The following is a 23,517-nucleotide window of genomic DNA, read 5'->3' as shown; positions in this document are numbered from 1 at the left end:
TCTACCTGGAACCAAAATGGTTTATTCAAAGGGTTATCCTATGGTTCCCAATGTGTTTAGAAAAGGCAACATGTTGTGCAAAGAAAAAATAACCGTATCTGATATAGCCTATAGCTTAGGTATACTCTATGCTATACACTCTTAGAAAAAAGGCACCTTTTTTCTAAGAGTCTATAGTACATAGTATAGCGTAGAGTTCGTTCAAATAAGTTGAGAATTTTCATAGCCTAACTAAAAGACATATTAGAGTCTTTTCATTGTATTCTCTTTACAGCAATAGCCATTTGCTTTCCAAACTATGTTTTTACCACGATTGTATTTTGAAATATTGCAATATGCAATATATTTCCACTGACAGGAGCAAAAATGTTGTGCTATCCAGGAGCACGAGTACATGACATCAATAAGCTGCTCCCAAACATTTCAAACCAGCATCAGGAAATTGAGTCAGTCTGTCATAATTAATGTGGGATTCAATTGCATTATGAAGTGCAGCTCAGAACAGATTCATTTGAAAGAACTGATTGGGTCACGAATTGACACCAACTTCATTCAAGCGCATTTTCGTAATCGTTCCTGCTCCTCGCCGCCTCTCCTCGATTACCTTTGACCCTTTTCCAAAAGAAGGCGAGAGGAGCAGGAGGACGCATGAGTTGAGAAAAACCCCGAGTGGTGCTGCTTTGCCCTGTCTTGACCACAAGGGGGTGCTAATTCCTCTTGACTCCACCTTCCACTCATTGTATATATAATTCCCTGGGGGCGAATGATATGGCGGTGGCAGTCCGAGTCGAGGCCACGGCAAGATGCCTGGATGAATCTTCGGATAGTGAACCAGAGCAGGAACATGGATCTCCGCAGAAATTAATACGCAAAGTTTCCACATCGGGTCAGATACGAAGCAAGGTAACCTGTAATTGCATTGGTAACATTGCAATTCAAAGCCAAAGGCGACCATACTTTTCGGTAGCTGTTCTCTCCATCCGCTATGCTAATTTTCTAGCTTTGCGAGGCCAGATGGGAAACACCGCTCTTTCCTGTCTCTCTACATCCGCGAGATGGCGAGTAGGGTCCCCGGACAGGTCTCGCTTGCGCTAGCTGGAACTATAATAGCTCGAGCTCTCGATATCAGTAACGTTACTGTACTATCATCAGCACCACACCTAACGGTATCATTACTGAGTGTTGATAAATCGTAACGTTAGCTAACCTTCATCAAAACCTTAATCTATTTTAATTTAAAATATATTAAATCCGTGGATTACTGCTGCTAAATAGCTCCATATGTGAATGGCCAGCTGTTTCATAGCAATATGATACTCCTCGATTCTGTTGGCCAGCTCTAGCTAGTTTTTGCTTCTAACTACTATCGCAATTGATTCATTCGGCATCTCGTTTGATATTCATAACTATCTATACGTTTTCAGGAGCACTTATCTGCCAACAAATATGTTGTAATTTACAATATTGTACATTGGAGACAGGCTATGTTTTGGCTAATGATTTTCCTTTCAAGAGTGATTTCACATATTGCCCCCCTTTTTTTTTTAAATAACCGATTTCAGTCCTCTTTAAAGTGAACTCTGAGAAGAAAAAAAAAAAGCTAAATAACAGTTGTCGTTGTATTCACACTGCCCTTGCCTTTGAAAGAGGACTCAACTGTTTTGCCACTTCACTTCACCTACTATTTTGTTGGCCGAGTCCTATTTGCGTTCACATTGCTGTATTTAGAAAGGAAGGAAAGAAAGGAACCAATATATTCTCTGGGTTTATAACAAAGCATAGGACGAGCCATTCCATCAGAATGTGTTGTCAGTTGGCTGGCAGAAACCTGGTCTCAGAGCATTTCGTATTATTCTGTACGTAAATCCGTTAGCTAGGCTAGGATTTAGGGTTAAGTTTAGGAGTTAGTTAAATGGTTAAGTTTTGGTTAGGGGAAGGGTTGCAGTTAAGGGACGGGTTAGCTAACATGCTAAGTTGCAAAGTAGCTAAAACATAGTAAGTAGTTAATTAGTTAAAATGCTAAAGTTGTCTGTGTAGTATCTGGGATCTACATCTGTTTATATTAGTTACTGTGCTGTTACTAAGCAGTAATGCATTACGGCAGTGTTACGTTACTACACCTAATAGGAAATGCACATGCGCACTGGGGTGCCGGGAACTGTAGAGCACGAGGGGTTTTGACTAAACGAAAACGAACTGTACTCCCGTCTCCTGCCTGGTCATTTCTCCACAACACAAATATTACAGTCTGTGATGAGATTTGAGCTCGCAACCTTTGTTGCTGGACGTTCGTGTTATACGCTCGCCCATCCACCCTGTCTTATGTAAGCGTACCAAACACAACATATCATACTAATTTGCGTGTTCTTGATTTACGTTTACTACGTTACGTCTATGACACCAGGTGCGACAGCTAGATATACCTACTTACATTTTGAAAGCTAACAGATTTGAGTTAAAAGATGACACATTAATTGTAGTCAGAAAATATTATTAACATGTCAATATTATTGGTAACATAATAAATAAAAGAAGAATAATTGCAGATGAAAAACATTAATTCCACGTCTATTCAATGTTGGTTCAATGTAATTTCATTGAAATGTGGAAACAACATTGATTCAACCAGTGTGTGCCCAGTGGGAATGCTGTAATTCAACCGAGACTCTGAGCATTTTGTATTATTCTTTACCTAAATCCAAGCTGCTCCATTTATTATGTTATGTTTCGTATGGTATGTATTAATGTGGGAATGTCCATCATCCATTTCTTATGATATGTTACGAAATCCATTTAGTTGTGGATAGCTGGCTAACATTAGCTAGGCTAGAGATTAGGGTTCAAGTCCTGTAAAATTGTATTTGTCACATGCCGAATACAACAACATTACCTTGAAATGCTTACTTACGAGCCCTTAACCAACAATGCATAATAATGCTAAAGAAAAAATAGTAACACAATAAAAAAGGAATAACGGGGCTATATAGAAGGGGTACAATGTGTAGGGCTACAGGGGTAGTCAAGGTAATATCTACATGTAGGTATGGGTAACGTGACTATGCATAGATAATAAACACAGAGTAGCAGCAGCGTTCAGTGCATTCAGAAAGTATTCAGACTAGGTTTGCACAGTTTGGGGAATATTCAGAGGTGGAAACATCCCATAGGAATATTTGGGAAGTAACGGAAATATATGCAAATTAATATTAATACCATTTAAATGTAGATGTTTTTTGCAATGGATATATTTACCATATCATATGGAGACAGAAACATAAACCTTTTACCTTATCATAAGTAGACATAATTGAAAATGATTAAATCCTTCCAATAGAAATTTAAAAAACTATTTAGTTACGAACTTGAATGAAATGAGTTGACTCTTCACATGGGAGGATTTCACTGAACAACAAAAGAAAGGGAATATTGAATGATTCCCAATGATCCATCGTATCTCCCAAAAACGTTTTCAACATACATCTATAAAATAGTCTAGATAGTCTAGAAACTAAAGCTTTGGTTGTCTTCCTCTCAAGCTTCCATTGCTTCTCCCTGGACTTCCGCTTCTCCCTGGACCTCCTTAAAGTCCACCTCTTGAACATCAGACTCTGAGGCTCTGAGGCCTCATCTTCACGGTCACTTTCCAATCTTGTTGAGGATGGCTCGTTGTCAGGCTCAAAAAGCCTCAAATTTGCCCGGATGGCCACAAATTTTTCAACCCTTGTATTGGTCAAGCCTGTTGCGTGCTTTGGTGTGTGTGTTCCCAAACAAGAAACAGTTGCGCTCTAAGGCGGCTGATGTTGGTGGGATTTAGAGGATGATGGAGGCAACAGGGGAAAGAGCCTCAGATCCACAAAGTCCCTTCTACCAGGTGGCTGATGAGATATGTTGGCATGACTGCCATATTGCATCACCATCCCAAAGCCCTTGCTTGGACGTGTACTTCGCCAGACTGCCAAGAACCTTGCCCTCATCCAGGCCAAGGTGGCGTGACAAGGTAGTGATGACCTTGTTGATCTCTGCACCAGACAGGATGTTCTTGCCAGCAATACATGTACGCTGCGGCGTGTATTGACTTCAGGCAGAAGTCTTCACGCTTTTTGATGTATTTCAAAACTTCAGTTTCCTCTGCTTGGCACAACATCTTACATCAACAACATCTTACATCTGCAAGCAGAGTCTGAACATCAGACAGGATGGTCTCCCTGCTGGGCAGCTTCAATGTGGTGCTCTTATTCTTCTCACTTTGCTTGGTGAGGTAGATTGGTGCTTGATGATCCTTCATATACAGTTGAAGTCGGAAGATTACATACACTTAGGTTGGAGTCATTAAAACTAGTTTTTTAACCACTCCACAAATTTCTTGATAATGTCACTTTGATAGGATAGTCTTGAACGGAGCTTATTCAGTTTATTCTCCAGTGATTGCACGTTAGCCAGTAGAACGGAGGGTAAAGGCAGATTATCCACTTGCCGAAGCAGTCTCGCCAGGCTTCCGGCTTGTCGACCTCTGTAGCGGCGTCTCCTCTTCTTACGAATTATGTGAATTTAGGTCTGGTCTGGGAAGAGCTGTATATCCTTCGCATCCGACTCATTAAAGAAAAGGTCCTCGTCCAGTTGGAGGTGCTTAATTGCTGTTCTGATGTCCAGAAGTGCTTTTCGGTCATAGGAAACGATGGCGGAAACATTATGTACAAAAGAACGTTTAAAACGGAGCATAAAAACACACAAAATAGCACAATTGGTCAGGAGCCCGTAAAACGGTGCCCATCCCCTCCGGTGCCATCCATTCACCAGGGTTAGAGTTAGAGTTAGGTTAAAGGTTAGGGAAAGGGTTAGCTAAAAGGGTTAACAAAAAAAGTGGTCTAAAATCAGGAAAATAGCATTGTCAGCTGGGCTGGATGCTGTGCGAGAACTAACCTACTTATTGTTAAAAGAAACACAAAAACGAACTACGCCGTTGAACTCGTCATCAATTTTCTCTATTCCGGAGGACATAAAACAATATAGAGGTAAGATAGATTTTGAGACATGACATGTATTAGCTATTGCGGAGGCTCCAGAGACTTGTGGATGCCAAATCGAGCTCCGTACCGCATCACCGTGTGCCTCTCAAATTGTGTAACAATGCGGAGGTCTGTTTAGCTCTGCATTTACATGATTGGTTGACGGTAGATGTGCGAGGGAGGTTTTGTATTTACGCAAACTCACTTCCTTGACAACTTCCTTCACAACAGCTCTGCGAAACACAAGAAATACACACGGGCTCCGGGTCATCTACAAGACCCTGCTAGGTAAAGCCCCCCCCCCTTATCTCAGCTCGCTGGTCACCATGGCAGCACCAACCTGTAGCACGCGCTCCAGCAAGTATATCTCTGGTCACCCCCAAAACCAATTCTTTCTTTGGTCTCTCCTTCCAGTTCTCTGCTGCCAATGACTTGAACGAACTACAAAAATCTCTGAAACTGGAAAACTTATCTCCCTCACTAGCTTTAACCACCAGCTGTCAGAGCAGCTCACAGATTACTGCACCTGTACATAGCCCATCTATAATTTAGCCCAAACAACTCTCTTTCCCTACTGTATTTATTTTGCTCCTTTACACCCCATTATTTCTATCTCTACTTTGCACATTCTTCCACTGCAAATCTACCATTCCAGTGTTTTACTTGCTATATTTTTTTACTTCGCCACCATGGCCTTTTTTTCCTTTACCTCCCTTATCTCACCTCATTTTCTCACATTGTATATAGAGTTATTTTTCTACAGTATTATTGACTGTATGTTTGTTTTACTCCATGTGTAACTCTGTGTTGTTGTATGTGTCGAACTGCTTCACTTTATCTTGCCCAGGTCGCAATTGTAAATGAGAACTTGTTCTCAACTTGCCTACCTGGTTAAATAAAAGTGAAATAAATAAAGAATTCTCCTATATTAATTTCACATTTCCACAAATGGCAAAGGGTTTCCTTTCAAATAGTATCAAGAATATGCATATCCTTGCTTCAGATCCTGAGCTACAGGCAGTTAGATTTTGGTATGTTATTTTGGGTGAAAATGGAAAAAAAGGGTCAGATCCTTAATTAAGTAATGGAGTACGAGATTGAAGCAGTCCACACCAACTACATCATTCTCATGGAAAACCAGGGGATTGCAGTAAACAAAAACTGTGTCCATCGGGGCTCTTCCTTTTCATGTTTAGCTGGCTCTCATTTCATTGTTGTTGCGCTTCAGTCTTGTTAACTTCTTGGATATAGGGGGCGCTCTTTTAATTTATGGATAAAAAAACGTGCCCGTTTTAAGCGCAATATTTTGTCACGAAAAGATGCTCGACTATGCATATTGGCAGCTTTGGAAAGAAAACAACGTTTCCTAAACTGCAAAGATAATATCTGTGAGTGCCACAGAACTCATGCTACAGGCGAAACCAAGATGAAACTTCAACCAGGAAATGGGCAGAATTTTTGAGGCTCTGTTTTCCATTGTCTCCTTATATGGCTGTGAATGCGCCGGGAATGAGCCAGCCCTTTCTATCGTTTCTCCAAGGTGTCTGCAGCATTGTGAAGTATTTGTAGACATATCATTGGAAGATTGGCCATAAGAGACTACATTTACCAGGGGTCCGCCCGGTGTCCTTTGTCTAAATTGGTGCGTAATCTACAAGCTGCACGCAGTCATCCAGTGATTGAGAGGAGAGAGGAGGCTTTCAACGAACGATATATCATGAAGAGATATGTGAAAAACACCTTGAGGATTGATTCTAAACAACGTTTACCATGTTTCAGTCGATATTATAGAGTTAATTTGGAAAAAAGTTCGGCGTTTTGATGACTGATGATTTTTCGTTTTTTTTTGGTAGCCAAACGTGACGCACCAAACGGAGCGATTTCTCCTAAACAAATAATCTTTCAGGAAAAACTGAGCATTTGCTATCGAACTGAGAGTCTCCTCACTGAAAACATCTGAAGTTCTTCAAAGGTAAATGATTTTATTTGAATGATTTTCTGGTTTTTGTGAAAATGTTGCCTGCTGATGCTAACGCTAAATGCTACGCTAGCTATCAATACTGTTACACAAATGCTTGTTTTGCTATGGTTGAGAAGCATATTTTGAAAATCTGAGATGACAGTGTTGTTAACAAAAGGCTAAGCTTGAGAGCTAGCATATTAATTTCATTTCACTTGCGATTTTCATGAATAGTTAACGTTGCGTTATGGTAATGAGATTGAGGCTGTATTCACGATCCCGGATCCGGGATGGCTCGACGCAAGAAGTTAATTACTTCCTTTTATATTTGTTCCTAAGCTGCTACATTTTGTGTGTACACAACACATTTTTCCTATACTAACCGTTGGTAGCGGAAGGCACACTAACGCCCTGGACCAGAGCTAAGCTGTCACCTGCTACCACCCATTGAGCAGCAGTTCCTATTGAAATGAATATATAGCCGTGGCGGCAGCTCTGTGCCCATTCTTACAGTCATATTGGCTACCACAGTATTAGTATTATTAACTTTCTTGTTTACAAGGAATCATATTCACCTCAGAATTTCAAAGCCTTTTAATTTTTTTTTTCAAGCTATGCTATGATGATAAAGCTGTTATGACTAGGGCTGTGGCGGTCAACCAGTGATTGTCATGCAAATAACTTCAGGTCTCACAGGTATTGGACCATTAATTAACATTAACACGTTTAGTATCTATCTCCTGGCTTCCACACACAGCCTACAAGCCACTGATACAGACCTTTTGGAACATCTACATTTTCAGTCTAAATCCATGTAATATAGCCTACACCATCACAATAAATCCATTATTTATTTTAGACAGGTCTAAAGAAACATGATATGAAGAAAATGTAATCTATTTTAAAAGAACAGCATACCCTCATATCTGGCTATTTTATATGGCTGTGGGCTATGCTAGTTCATTTAGCAGACAAAATTTGCTTAGAATTCCTTGGCATTATTTTATAGTATGAAGAATACAATTGAACATAGCTGAATAAAATAGAAAATGCATTTTCTCCATGCGATTTCGAGGGAGTGTCAGGAGTGTGCAAATGTGGCTGTTCTGTGTGGAGCGGTTAACAAAGAAACAGGTTCTCATATGCTTCATTTTGAGTTATTTATGTAACTTTAGTTGTGATACAAAAGTTAAGCTATATGCTTTGATTTAATACATTCTAAGGCTGCATTCGACTCTAATGATTTGAAAGAAGTCGCATGAAAGGCATGCTCTCTCCTTGCTCAGGCTGCACACTTCATTAGTCTCATCACCTACTCCTGTTTATACCAAAAAAAATACAATCATTCAAAATAGGCTACTAAAACATGATTTTGGCCACAGAGATATTTAGCTTATTTTTTTATAATAAGTTGGGTATTGTTTTAAATTGTATTGTTTACAGTCGGAAGGAAAGGCAGAGAGCAATTTGACCAGATTATTGTTGAGTTGCGTCTCTGTGAAAAGTAGAGGCCAAGCCAGGCATACCGCAATTTTCAAAATACAATTGCAGGTAAACATAATTTGGAATGAAAATGGTTATTGCTATAGAACGAAGACAATGAAAGGACTATTATGTCTTTTTAGTTATCAAAAATTATCAACCTAATTGAGCGAACAACAGTATAGCACCAGCGGAGAGCATCTGTCATCTCCCCGGTGATTTCCCTGTGAGTGCGCACTGTGCATATTCACTATTTATCATTGTTGGGTCAGTGCTACTTAAAAGTTTGTTATTGGAAAATAATTTCCTCCTCAAGGACGTTCAGAGACTTGTTCCAAAGTCTCACTCCTGCTTTGTCTTGGCTGTGTGCTTAGGGTTGTTGTCCTGTTGGAAGGTGAACCTTCGCCCCAGTCTGAGGTCCTGAGCGCTCTGGAGCAGGTTTTCATCAAGGATCTCTCTGTACTTTTCTCCATTCATCTTTCCCTCATGCAAAGATAGAAGAAACATAGGCCTACTATACGTGCTCAGCCATGCATTGAACTGTCTTTTTTTTTTGCGAACAGTGATTGAGTTGTATTATTAGCCTAAATTATGACTATCCAATCTACTCATCACATTACCAATAGGTCTGCAATTGGTAGTAGCTCTGCAATTACATAGGTCTGCAAATGCGATTATGCATGTAATGCATTATTATAAAGGTGCATTTTTATGGTAACTGATTTTCCCCAAACTTGAAACTCAGGAGCCGCCGGTTAGGCTAACCCGGTTGTAAAGTGGATTAATGTGCTTAATTTTAAGCAGCACGAGAAAGCTGGATCCTCTTTTAGATAGTGGCCAGTCAAAACTCTCTTTTCACACTCTGGGCATCATTCACAAGTGATAGATAATACATCATTCACAAGTGATAATATTGTCGCCCATCAGACTATTGTTCATTTAACCTGGTCTTTTACATGTATTAAATAATATGTGACATTCTTTAAATATATTTTAGAATGGACTATTTATCATTCACCTGTCAGAAGCAGGGGGGGATGATCTATGCATATAAATAGCGAATGGAGGACGCTTTTCCCTTAGTTCATTTTCATGCCAGCCAGGTAGGCTATACTCCTGTTATAAAGTGAAGCAATGTGCTTAATATAGTAGGCCTAGCCTATTAAGCTGATGGGATCCTCCTCTTTTTAATAGAGGCCATCAAAACTCTGTTTTCTCACGCAATTGCTTAACCAATAGAAAATTGGGCAACGTGAGCTCATGGTCTCTAATGATGTTTGATTTGATTTTCGAAAGCATTTGCATTGATGTCAGAGGGATTAGAGTGCCAATAGAGTGCTGAGTACCAGGCCATTACTGACTGGCATTTAGCACGTTTGGTAGATTATTATTGACCATCAGCAGCATCAAAGCACAGCTTTGGAGTTACCGGTGTGGCGGACTGGCGGTAATACGTCACTGTAACACTGTAGTTATGACTGACTGCTTAGATTTAGATGTATTCAAATCTGGACTTCAAAGCCAGTTCCACTGCTGATTTTCACCTGGGACTGATTTAGACCTGGGATACCAAGTGGGTAAAATTATCAGGTAGAACAGAAAACCAGCAGTACTCTGGACCTCCAGAATCGGATTTGAATATCCCTGCCTTAGGTGATGCTTTACTGCGCAGCACTGCTTTTCAAAGCAGAGGATGACTGTGGAGAGCATGCGGTCAGAGAAAAATGTTGGTTCATCAACAATTCTCTGGTTGCCCCTAATGCTAACATTGGATGCTCACCCAAAATGTTGTCTCCACTGGAAGGCTAAGTCCCAATACTCCACTCTCTGACTTTTTCGCATAGATTTAACAATGGTGAGCAACTTCTTCCAGTAACTTCTTCCTATGCATTTAAATCCATGCCATGGAGTTTGCAAGTGCACACTTTGGAAGAAGGTTGGAGATTTTGCGACACACCCTATCTTTTTTTGCTGAGTCTCTAATTGGTTAGGTAGAATTCAAGATAGTAGGCCTACCTCCTTCCTACATTTAGACACTAGGTGGGTTTATTTGTGAAATGACTGTGTGTCTCCGCTCTCCAGCTTTGGCAATGTCTTAATGTCAAGCCCAGTTCAGTGACTCTGCCTCCCTGGATATGTAAATCAACCATGGCCAATGCTACTGTCCAAACCCCCTATATGTCAGAGTAGAGGAGCTAGGCTAGGCTATATCTCTGTGCAGAGAGATGATATAACAGTGCTGGTGGTAAGAGTGCTCAGTGCTGCAGGGGTTAAGCTAAGGGTAGCTAAACTTGGTAGATTAAGGGAGACATCGTTCAGACATTGTGAATGGCTGGCATTGTTAGTGCAGCTCAGGGGATTATACATTCGATTTCACAGACGTTCCCGAGAAAAGGTTGTGTGGTTCATGATGATATTATATTCTTACCTATTTATATAGTCATGGGGTTGATGTTTTGATAAGGCTGCACATTGATGATCCCATGCATCACTTGTGTTTGTGTGTATGTGCATGTACTTTAGTGTGTGTGTGTGTGTTTGGGAGGATGGGGACGTCACTGACTAGTCTCCCTACGTTGTCATCCTGTGCAGACGATCCTGAAGGAGGGCAAATTGGTAAAACAGACCAACTCGTTCCAGCGCTGGAAGAGACGCTACTTCAAACTGCGTGGGAGGACTCTGTACTATGCCAAGACTGCCAAGGTTGGTATTAATTTTGACCCTTTATGTATACAGTGAGACATTTTTTGTTGTTTTGGCTCTGTACTTTAGCAAATGATACAATTACTATTAATTTGAAGATATTTTCATCCATATCGAGTAAACCATTTTAGGGGACCAAAAGTATTGGGACAAATTCATGTAATTGTATTTGTTTTTATTATCTATCCCCACTTCCTGGGGCCAATCAACATTAAGGCAATTATATACAATTTAAAAAACATTTCACAACACATTAAGTGTCTGCCCTCAGGCCACTACTCTACTACCACATATCCACATATCTACAATGCAAAATCTGTGTGTGTGTGTCTCCATAGTCCTCTCTGTTCCATTTAAAAACATTTTTTTTACCCCTTTTTCTCCCCAATTTCGGGGTATCCAATTGTTTTTAATAGCTACTATCTTGCCTCATTGCTACAACTCCCGTGCGGACTCGGGAGAGACGAAGGTTGAAAAAAGTAATGCGTCCTCCGACACACAACCCAATCAAGCCGCACTGCTTCTTAACACAGCGCGCATCCAACCCGGAAGCCAGCCGCACCATTGTGTTGGAGGAAACACCGTGCACCTGGCAACCTTGGTTAGCGTGCACTGCACCCGGTCCACCACAGGAGTCGCTGGTGCGCGATGAGTCAAGGATATCCCTACCTGCCAACCCCTCCCTAACCCCGACGACGCTGGGCCAATTGTGCGTCGCCCCACGGACCTCCTGGTCACGGCCGGTTGCGACAGAGCAGTGCCCTTAACCACTGCGCCACCCGGGAGGCCCCCATAAGGTGTATTTTTATACAATTTAAAAAATATTTCACAACACATTAAGTGTCTGCCCTCAGGCCACTACTCTACTACCACATATCCACAAATCTACAACGCAAAATCTGTGTGTGTGTGTGTGTGTGTGTGTGTCTCCACAGTCCTCTCTGTTCCATTTATTTATTTGTAAAGAATTTGACCCCTTTTTCTCCCCAATTTTGTGGTATGCAATTGTTTTTAATAGCTACTGTCTTGTCTCATTGCTACAACTCCCGTGCGGGCTCGGGAGAGACGAAGGTTGAAAAAAGTAATGCGGCCTCCGACACACAACCCAACCAAGCCGGACTGCTTCTTAACACAGCGCGCATCCAACCCGGAAGCCAGCCGCACCAATGTGTTGGAGGAAACACCGTGCACCTGGCAACCTTGGTTAGCGTGCACTGCACCTGGCCCGCCACAGGAGTCGCTGGTGCGCGATGAGTCAAGGATATCCCTACCGGCCAACCCCTCCCTAACCCGGACAACGCTGGGCCAATTGTGCGTCGCCCCACGGACCTCCTGGTCGCGGCCGGTTGCGACAGAGCAGTGCCCTTAACCACTGTGCCACCCGGGAGGCCCCCATAAGGTGTATTTTTATCAGTTTTTTTTACATCAGATTTTACTGGTTGCATGAGTTACTTGATGTGGAATAGACTTCCATGTAGTCATAGCTCTATGTAGTACTGAAAAACAGCTTCTATCTCAAGGCCATCAGACTGTGAAACAGCCATCACTAACACATTAGAGGCTGCTGCCTATAGGCATAGACTAGGAATCACTGGCCACTTTAAGGAATGGAACACTAGTCACTTTAATAATGTTTACATGTGTGGAGTTACTCATCTCGTATGTATATACTGCATTTTATACTATTCTACTGTATCTCATTCACTTAATAATGCTTACATATCTTGCATTACTTACAGTGCCTTGCGAAAGTATTCGGCCCCCTTGAACTTTGCGACCTTTTGCCACATTTCAGGCTTCAAACATAAAGATATAAAACTGTATTTTTTTGTGAAGAATCAACAACAAGTGGGGCACAATCATGAAGTGGAACGACATTTATTGGATATTTCAAACTTTTTTAACAAATCAAAAACTGAAAAATTGGGCGTGCAAAATTATTCAGCCCCTTTACTTTCAGTGCAGCAAACTCTCTCCAGAAGTTCAGTGAGGATCTCTGAATGATCCAATGTTGACCTAAATGACTAATGATGATAAATACAATCCACCTGTGTTTAATCAAGTCTCCGTATAAATGCACCTGCACTGTGATAGTCTCAGAGGTCCGTTAAAAGCGCAGAGAGCATCATGAAGAACAAGGAACACACCAGGCAGGTCCGAGATACTGTTGTGAAGAAGTTGAAAGCCGGATTTGGATACAAAAAGATTTCCCAAGCTTTAAACATCCCAAGGAGGACTGTGCAAGCGATAATATTGAAATGGAAGGAGTATCAGACCACTGCAAATCTACCAAGACCTGGCCGTCCCTCTAAACTTTCAGCTCATACAAGGAGAAGACTGATCAGAGATGCAGCCAAGAGGCCAATGATCACTCTGGATGAACTGCAGAGATCTACAGCTGAGGTGGGAGACTCTGTCCATAGGACAACAATCAGTCGTATATTGCACAAATCTGGCCTTTATGGAAGAGTGGCAAGAAGAAAGCCATTTCTTAAAGATATCCATAAAAAGTGTTGTTTAAAGTTTGCCACAAGCCACCTGGGAGACACACCAAACATGTGGAAGAAGGTGCTCTGGTCAGATGAAACCAAAATTGAACTTTTTGGCAACAATGCAAAACGTTATTTTTGGCGTAAAAGCAACACAGCGCATCACCCTGAACACACCATCCCCACTGTCAAACATGGTGGTGGCAGCATCATGGTTTGGGCCTGCTTTTCTTCAGCAGGGACAGGGAAGATGGATGGAGCCAAATACAGGACCATTCTGGAAGAAAACCTGATGGAGTCTGCAAAAGACCTGAGACTGGGACAGAGATTTGTCTTCCAACAAGACAATGATCCAAAACATAAAGCAAAATCTACAATGGAATGGTTCAAAAATAAACATATCCAGGTGTTAGAATGGCCAAGTCAAAGTCCAGACCTGAATCCAATCGAGAATCTGTGGAAAGAACTGAAAACTGCTGTTCACAAATGCTCTCCATCCAACCTCACTGAGCTCGAGCTGTTTTGCAAGGAGGAATGGGAAAAAAATCTCTCGATGTGCAAAACTGATAGAGACATACAACATGTGACTTACAGCTGTAATCGCAGCAAAAGGTGGCGCTACAAAGTATTAACTTAAGGGGGCTGAATAATTTTGCACGCCCAATTTTTCAGTTTTTGATTTGTTAAAAAAGTTTGAAATATCCAATAAATGTCGTTCCACTTCATGATTGTGTCCCACTTGTTGTTGATTATTCACAAAAAAATACAGTTTTATATCTTTATGTTTGAAGCCTGAAATGTGGCAAAAGGTCGCAAAGTTCAAGGGGGCCGAATACTTTCGCAAGGCACTGTATCTCATATGTACAGTTGAAGTCGAAGTTGCCAAGCACATTTAAACTTAGTTTTTCACAATTCCTGACATTTAATCCGAATAAAAATTCCCACTCTTATGTCAGTTAGGATCACCACTATATTTTAAGAACGTGACAAGTCAGAATAATAGTAGAGAGGGATTTATTTCAGCTTTTATTTCTTTCATCACATTCCCAGTGGGTCAGAAGTATACGTACACTCAATTAGTATTTGGTAGCATTGCCTTTAAATTGTTTAACTTGGGTCCAACGTTTTGGGTAGCCTTCCACAAGCTTTCCACAATAAGTTGGGTGAATTTTGGCCCATTCCTTCTGACAGAGCTGGTGCAACTGAGTCAGGTTTGTAGGCCTCCTTGTTCGCACACACTTTTTCAGTTCTGCCCACACATTTTCTATAGGATTGAGGTCAGGGATTTGTGATGGCCACTCAAATACCTTGACTTTGTTGTCCTTAAGCCATTTTGCCACAACTTTGGAAGTATGCCTTGGGTCATTGTCCATTTGGAAGACCCATTTGCGACCAAGCTTTAACTGATGCCTTGATATGTTGCTTCAATATATCCACATACTTTTCCTGCCTCATGATGCCATCTATTTTGTGAAGTGCACCGGTCCCTCCTGCAGCAAAATACCCCACAACATGATGCTGCCACCCCCGTGTTTCACGGTTGGGATGGTGTTCTTCGGCTTGCAAGCTTCCCCCTTTTTCCCCCAAACATAACGATGGTCCTAATGGCCAAACAGTTCTATTTTTGTTTCATCAGACCAGAGGACATTTCTCCAAAAAGTACGATCTTTGTCCCCATGTGCAGTTGCAAACCGTAGTCTGACTATTTTATGGCGGTTTTGGAGCAGTGGCTTCTTCCTTGCTGAGCGGCCTTTCAGGTTATGTTGATTTAGGACTTGTTTTACTGTGGATGTAGATATTTTGGTACCGGTTTCCTCTAGCATCTTCACAAGGTCTTTTGCTGCTGTTCTGGGATTGATTTGCACTTTTCACACCACGGTACGTTCATCTCTAGGAGATAGAATGCATCTCCTTCCTGAGCGGTATGAAGGCTGTGTGGTCCCATGGTGTTTATACTTGCATACTATTGTTTGTACAGATGAACGTGGTACCTTCAGGCATTTGGAAATTGCTCCCACCGATGAACCAGACTTGTGGAGGTCTACAATTTTTTTCTGAGTTCTTGGCTGATTTCTTTTTATTTTCCCATGATGATGTCAAGCAGAGGCACCGAGTTTGAAGGTAGGCCTTGAAATACATCTACAGGTACACCTCCAATTGACTCAAATTATGTCAATTAGCCTATCAGAAGCTTCTAAAGCAATGACATAATTTTCTGGAATTTTCCAAGCTGTTTAAAGGCACAGTCATCTTAGTGTATGTAAACTTCTGACCCATTGGAATTGTGATACAGTGCATTTATAAGTGAAATAATCTGTCTGTAGACAATTGTTGAAAAAATTACTTGTGTCATGCGCACAGTAGATGTCCTAACCGACTTGCCAAAACTATAGTTTGTTAACAAGAAATTTGTGGAGTGGTTGAAAAACAAGTTTTAATAACTCCAACCTAAGTGTATGTAAACTTCCGACTTCAACTGTATATACTGTTTTTTTCTATACTATTCTACTGTGTCTTAGTCCGTTCCTGCTCTGACATCACTTGTCGATATGTATACAGTCTTAATTCATTCCTACTTAGAATTGTGTTTATTGGTTATATGTCATGTAATTTGTTAGATATTACTGCACAATCGAAGCTAGAAGCACTAGCATTTTGCTACACCTGCAATAACATCTGCTAATCACGTGTAATGTGACCAATAAAATGTTATTTTATTTACTGTGTGTCTGCCCATAGTCTGTGCTGGACTTGGGATCTGTGAATAGACCTCTGTTGGCATGTATTGGGTATGCATAGGTGTCTGAGCTGTGTGCTAGTTGTTTAAACAAACAACTCAGTACATTCAAGATGTCAATTCTTCTCACAAATACAAATAGTGATTAAGTCGATCTCTCCTCTACCTTGAGCCAGGAGAGATTGACATGCATATTATTAATTTTAGCTCTCCGTGTACATTTAAGGGCCAGCCGTGCTGCACTGTTCTGGGCCAGTTGTACATTTCCTACGTCCCTCTTTGTGGCACCTGACCACATAACTGGAAAGTAGTCCAGGTGCGACAAATCTAGGGCCTGTAGCACCTACCTTATTGGTAGCATTGTTAAGAAGGCTGATCAGCGCTTTATTATGGACAGACCTCTCCCCATCTTAGCTACTGTTGCATCAATATGTTTTGACCATGACAATTTTCAACCCAAGGTTATACCAAGCAGTTTCGTCTCATCAACTTGTTAAATTTCCACATTATTCATTACAAGATTTAGTTGAGGTTTAGGGTTTAGTGAATGATTTGTCCCAAATAGAATGCTTTTAGTTTTTGTAATATTTAGGAATAATTTATTTATTGCCACCATTCTGAAACTGACTGCAATTTCACTTGCTGTAGTAGCTGACATGTATAGTGTTCAGTTATCAGCATGCATACAATAGACACAGGCTTTACTCAGAGCCAGTGGTAGGTCATTAGTTAAGATTGAAAAAATTAATGAGCCTAGACAGCTGCCCTGGGAAATGCCTGACTCTACCTGGAGGCCCCACTGAACACCCTCTGTGTTCTGTTAGACAGGTAACTCTCGATCCACAATATAGCAGGGGATGTAAAGCCATAACACTTATGTTTTTCCAGTAGCAGGCTATGATCGATAATGTCAAAAGCTGCACTGAAGTCTAACACAACAATGACCACAATCTTTTCATCTGCAATTTCTCTCAGCCATTCAGTCATTTGTGTAAGTGCTGTGCTTATTGAATGTCCTTCCCTATTAAGCATGCTGATAGTCTTGTCAATTTGTTTACTGTAAAATAGCATTGTATCTGGTCAAACACAATTTTTTGGTAACAGTCTGGTTGGCTTGAGCCAGTAAGGGGGGCTTTACTATTCTTAGTAGTGAAGCACCGATATGACAATTTTGGCCGATACCGATATCCGATATTTTCCTTGCCAAAAAAAACAGATACCGATAACCGATTATTGAACATTTTAGCGGCCTTTTTAAACATTCTAGTACAGTTAAATAGTTAACACACACACACATGGACGCAGCGGTCTAAGGCACTGCATCTCAGTGCAAGAGGTGTCACTACAGTCCCTGGTTCGAATCCTGGCTATCACATCCGGCCGTGATCTGGAGTCCTAAAGGGTGGCGCACAATTAGCCCAGCGTCGTCAGGGTTTGGCCGGGATAGGCCGTCATTGTAAATAAGAATTTGTTCTTAACTGACTCGCCTAGTTAAATAAAGCTTACACACACACACCGCACTGACCAAAAAGTTATTTTGTTGCCGTTTACGTATGTCCCCATTACCAGTAAAACATAATCAAAACCTATTTCTTTCACTTACTTGCTGTTCTATTTCGTTGTTAATTTGCTCAGTCGTTTAATTCTCAACCAGGATTTGAATGGAACGCCGTTTGGGTCTTTGCATGTCAAAAAATAAAACATTGACCAGTAGATAACACTATTTGACGTGTCAACTTAGCTCGTTGACCAATCATGGCCTGACTATGAGTTCACATCACATAGTATTTTAACGCATACATACATTTTTTACGTTGTTATTACACATTGATTACACTATCACTTATATTTCATGTCACAACGTACGTATGCTATGATGCTGGTAAAATTGTCTCGTGCACCTACAGTGCTGGTCATAACAAAAGAGTTTGTTTGCATCCATGAGCTAGCTATGTTCTTCCCCCAAAAACATAGAAAAACGACAATCTGTTTCAGTAGCTATAGTTAGCTAGCTAGCTAACTATATAGCTAGGCGGCGTCATCTTAACTAACCCTAATTTATAAGACTTTGATTAATAGTGATCAGACCCATCTATGTGAAGATAGCCATAATAAGGATTTGCCCCAATAGTGGACTTTGCGGTTAGCCTTCAAAATAAAATTATGTGATAATTCTACTATTTGTTTTCATTTGCATCACTGTCAATGACATACCTTTATTTTGAAGGAAAACCGCATATTCCACTATTTGTGCCTAATCCTTATTGTGGCTAGCTTCACAACACATAACCAAGTCCAGTCAAGCCTCACTAGCCAGATTAAGATAGCTGGTTGCTTATAACGGTAGATTTGGGCAACAGGGTTAAGTAGCTGGCTAGCTATTTATTTTCATTAACTAAAGTTCAATTTCAATAGGCAAAAAACAAGTGGCAACCTAGCTAATACTTACTCACAAGGATTCCTGAATCATTGCTAAGAATAATGAAAATGACTGCAGTTTCTACTGGTCGTTGTTTTCAGGCTGATTGTATTGGTGCTAGCCAGGTACCAAGCTAAAACTAGCTACCCCCGAAGTTGTGGTCGAACAAATGATGCTTTATTAAAAATGCGGTTTTGTAAACACATCGTTCATGGCCGTTGTTTTCTTGTTTGCAGACTTTTTTTGTACAGCTTTGACAACGCTTGATAGCCCCCCATCTTTCTTCAGAGATCGTTCTGTTAGGTGACCTAAACTGGGATATGCTTAACACCCCGGCAGTCCTACAATCTAAGCTAGATGCCCTCAATCTCACACAAATTCAATAAGTAAAATTTCAATAATTTCAATAAGCTGGCCATGCTACGGCTGGCCATGCTTTCCTCCTGGCCACCCCAAACTGGCCAACAGCTCCGCAGCTACTTGCCCAAGCCTCCCCAGCTTCTCCTTCACCCAAATCCAGATAGCAGATGTTCTGAAAGAGCTGCAAAACCTGGACCCGTACAAATCAACTGGGCGTTTTGTCACCAAAGCCCCATATACCACCCCCCACTGCGACCTAGTGTGCTGGCCCTCGCCAAATATTTGTCGCCAGAAACACTGGCTCCAGGTCATCTATGAGTCTATGCTAGGTAAAGCTCCGCCTTATCTCAGCTCACTGGTCACCATAGCAGCACCCATCCCAAAGCCAACACCTCCTTTGGCCGCCTTTCCTTCCAGTTCTCTGCTGCCAATGACTGGAACAAACTGCAAAAATCACTGAAGCTAGATTTAAGCCACAGCTGTCAGAGCAGCTCACAGATCACTGCACCTGTACATAGCCCATCTGTAAATAGCCCACCCAATCTACCTACCTCATCCCCATATTGTTTTTATTAACTTTTTTGCTCTTTTGCACACCAGTATTTCTACTTGCACATCACCATCTGCTCATCTATCACTCCAGTGTTAATTTGCTAAATTGTAATTACTTTACTACTATGGCCTATTTACTGCCTTACCTCCTCACGCCATTTGCACACACTGTATATAGACTTTCTTTTTTTCTATTGTGTTATTGACTGTACGCTTGTTTATTCCATGTTAAACTCTGTGTTGTTGTTTGTGATGCACTGCTTTGCTTTATCTTGGCCAGAATGCAGTTGTATATGAGAACTTGTTCTCAACTTACCAGCTTACCTGGTTAAATAAAGGTGAAATAAAAAATAAATAAAAAAGTGCTTCTGTATGTTTTTTTACACGCAAAGACCCAAACAGCGTTCTATAGTATGTATGTTGTGAAGCTAATAGAAGTGATGCTATTACTGTGTAACTCCGGTAGGGCAACATCTGAAAAATAGAACACTTGGTAGTGTGTACCGGTGCTCGACCAGTCGGTGAAAGCCAACATCACCCATGGCAGAGAACGGTTGATTGTCAAGGGCAATGAATTCCATTATCTTGGCTTTAATGGATTTCGTCTTTGAGTTGTCTCGCTGAAATGTTCTTTTTTTTTCAAATGACTGCTGGACTTGTTGACTGCTCGATCCACATAGCAGACATTGTGGGCTAGGTTATGAATGCTGTGTTGCAGGTGTAGTGCAACATTTTACGTGGAGTCATTAAGGCATGTACCTACGTTATATAGGTATGCACGTCAGCTTTGACATCGTTTTTGCACATCGGCGTTAAACTAGACATTGGCCAATACTGATGTTGTCATTTTTAGCTAATGTCGGCCAATTCAGATATGTTCACCGATTATATCGTGCATCCCTAATTCTTAGGTAGCAGAATTACTTTTGCTTCCCACCAGGTCTGAGGGCACACACTTTGTAGTAGGCTTTAATTGAAGATATGGCAAAAAGGAGTGGTAATCTCATCCGCTATTATCCTCAGTAGTTTCCATCCAAGTTGTCAGACCCAAAATTTCATTGAATGTGCTCCAAAGCTTCTTTATTTAATTTATCTTGGTTTCAAAGTGTAGTTTAATTTTAGTCAGTTTAGTCACATGATTTCTCTATTTGCAGTATGTTTGCCAATCGGTTGTGCAGCAACCATACCATTTTTTTCAATTTCTCATCCATCCAAGGGGATTTTTACATTAATTTTCGTAATGTGTGCTTGCTTATTAGTAACTGGGATAAGCAATTTCATAAATGTGTCAAGTGCAACATCTGTTTGCTCCTCATTACACACCACGGACCAACAAATATTATTTACATCAACAACATAGGAATCACTACAAAACTTCTTGTATGACCTCTTATACACTATTTTATGCCCAGCCTTTGGAACTTTGTTTTCCTAGACATGGTTACTAAATTGTGATCACTACATTCGATCTGGATACTGCATTCAAGCACATTTCTGCAGCATTAGTAAAGATGTGATCAATACATATTGATGATTTGAGTCCTGTGCTGTTTGTAACTACTCTGGTAGGTTGACTGATAACCTGAACCAGGTTGCAGGCACTGGTTACAGTTTTAAGCTTTTTCTTGAGTGGACAGCTTGATAAAAGCCAGTCAATATTGAAATCACCCAGAAAATATACCTCTGTTGATATCACATACATTATCAAGCATTTCACACATGTTATCCAGATACTGACTGTTAGCACTTGGTGGTCTAAAACAGCTTCCCACAAGAATGGGTTTTTAGGTTAGGCAGGTGAACCTGTAGCCATATTATTTCAACAGCATTTGACATGAGATCCTCTCTAAGCCTTACAGGAATATGAGTTTGAACATAAACGGCAACACTTCCAACATTGGCATGTGCCTCTTCTGAAGCTGTTGAACCATGTATTGCTACCACTGTATCATCAAAGGCATTATCTAAGTAAGTTTCAGAGTTAGTCAGTATATGCATGCCATCTGTTACTAGCAAGTTAGCAATTTCATAAACCTTGCTTCTTAGGTTGCATATGTTAATGTGGGCTATTTTTAGCACTTTTCGGCGATTTTTGGTTGTTTTTATTGGTTTATTGGGAGACTTATCTGAGGTATACACGACAGTGCTATTTATGTTTGAGCTGAGGGTAAGTTGTAGGGTGAGTTGCACACAGTGGACCTCCTACTAGGGAAAACTGCCTAAGTGCTAACAGTATAATTCAGGTTCATAGGATCATGATTACTGCATACAATAGCTGCAAAATTGACAGAGGCATTTAGGGAAGTTAGAGGGACATACATTAGGTTACTTACATTATGACTGCCAACTCCCATGGGACAATGTACATTTGCAGCAGCACTATGACAACTCAGCGACACAATGGTAGGGATTATCTGAGCAGGGCTTGGGTCACTGATAAATCATTGTCTCAATGTAGCTTTGAAATGTGGGGACAGGGTCCAGGAGGCAAGATGATTTGGATAGACACTGTCATTCACTTTTATGTGTATTAAAGTTTAGTATTTGTTCCCATATTCGTAGCACGCAGTGACTATATCAAGCTTGTGACTACAAATTTATGTGTGTTTCAGATTAATTTATTGTAAATAAGAATAGAATATGTTTCTAAACACCTCTACATTAATGTGGATGCTACCATGATTACAGATCATCCTGAATGAAACGTGGATATATATGAGTGAGGAAGTTAGAGGCATAAATATCTTATATATATTTGTGCGTCTAACTTTCTCACTCAGGACTATCCGTAATCGTGGTAGCATCCACATTAAGTGTTTAGAAACATATTCTATTCTTATTTACAATAAAAGTTACTCCATAATGACACAATACATTATTTACTATTCATTTCTATGGGCACAAAATAATCTGAAACACAACCAAACAAACCGCAAATACATCCAACAAGTTTGTAAAGTCACAAGCTTGAGGTAATCATTGTGTGTTAGGAATATGGGACAAAATACTAAACTTTTTACTACTTTAATACAAAAGTTAATTTGTCGGAATACTTTTGGTCCCCTAAAATGGAGGGACTATGTACAATAAGTGTAGTAATTTCAAAATGGTTCATCTGATATGGATGAAAATACCCTCAAATTAAAGCTGTTTGCACCTTAACCTGATAGTATTGAGAGCTATTGACATGTTGAAAGCACTGAGCTGTCTGTTTAAACGGCTAGCACACAGTTCAGACACCCGCGCATATCCCACAAGACAAGCCACCAGAGGTCTCTTCACAGTCCCCAAGTCCAGAACAGACTATGGGAGACGCACAGTACTACATAGAGCCACGACTACATGGAACTCTATTCCACATCAGGTAACTGATGCCAGCAGTGGAATCAGATAAAAATACACCTTATGGAACAGAGGGGACTGTGAAGCAACACAAACATAGGCACAGACACACGCATACACACACATGATAACATACGCACTATACACACACGTACACATGGATTGTGGAGTATGGGCCTGAGGGCAGATACTTAGTGTGTTGTGAATTCTGTAATGAATGTTTTGTAATGTTTTTTAAATTGTATAACTGCCTTAATTTTGCCGGACCCCAAGAAGAGTAGATGCTGCCTTGGCAGATAGTCATTAAATCATTTCAAATCCAAGGTGCTGGAGTACAGTTCCAGAACAACAAAACCTTTGACACTGTCCCAATACCTTTGGAGCTAAATGTATATGTATTTTTTTTATTGAGCCAGTATAGTGAAGAGGAGATAGGAAAGGTAGGAGGGATTGTGAGTCAGAAGGAC

At 40.7% G+C, this 23,517-nt stretch overlaps 1 protein-coding gene across 3 annotated transcripts in view; it reads left to right on the top strand.

Annotated features, from left to right (window-relative positions):
- The first annotated feature begins 740 nt into the window (after nucleotides 1-740).
- Nucleotides 741-23,517, top strand: part of LOC112216676 (diacylglycerol kinase delta) — a 124,503-nt gene continuing 101,726 nt past the window's right edge. For all 3 annotated transcript variants that reach the window (XM_024376647.2, XM_024376648.2, XM_024376646.2), the window contains exons 1-2: nucleotides 741-903; nucleotides 11,041-11,151. In XM_024376647.2, coding sequence (XP_024232415.1) covers nucleotides 769-903; nucleotides 11,041-11,151 — 246 coding nt within the window. In that variant the 5' untranslated portion in view covers nucleotides 741-768. The remainder of the gene's footprint in view (nucleotides 904-11,040; nucleotides 11,152-23,517) is intronic.

The sequence above is a fragment of the Oncorhynchus tshawytscha genome, linkage group LG17 (assembly GCF_018296145.1).
Source record: "Oncorhynchus tshawytscha isolate Ot180627B linkage group LG17, Otsh_v2.0, whole genome shotgun sequence".
Taxonomy (NCBI): Eukaryota; Metazoa; Chordata; class Actinopteri; order Salmoniformes; family Salmonidae; genus Oncorhynchus; species Oncorhynchus tshawytscha.
The sequence above is the reverse complement of the archived record's forward strand: the minus strand, read 5'-3'. Positions and strand labels throughout refer to the sequence as shown.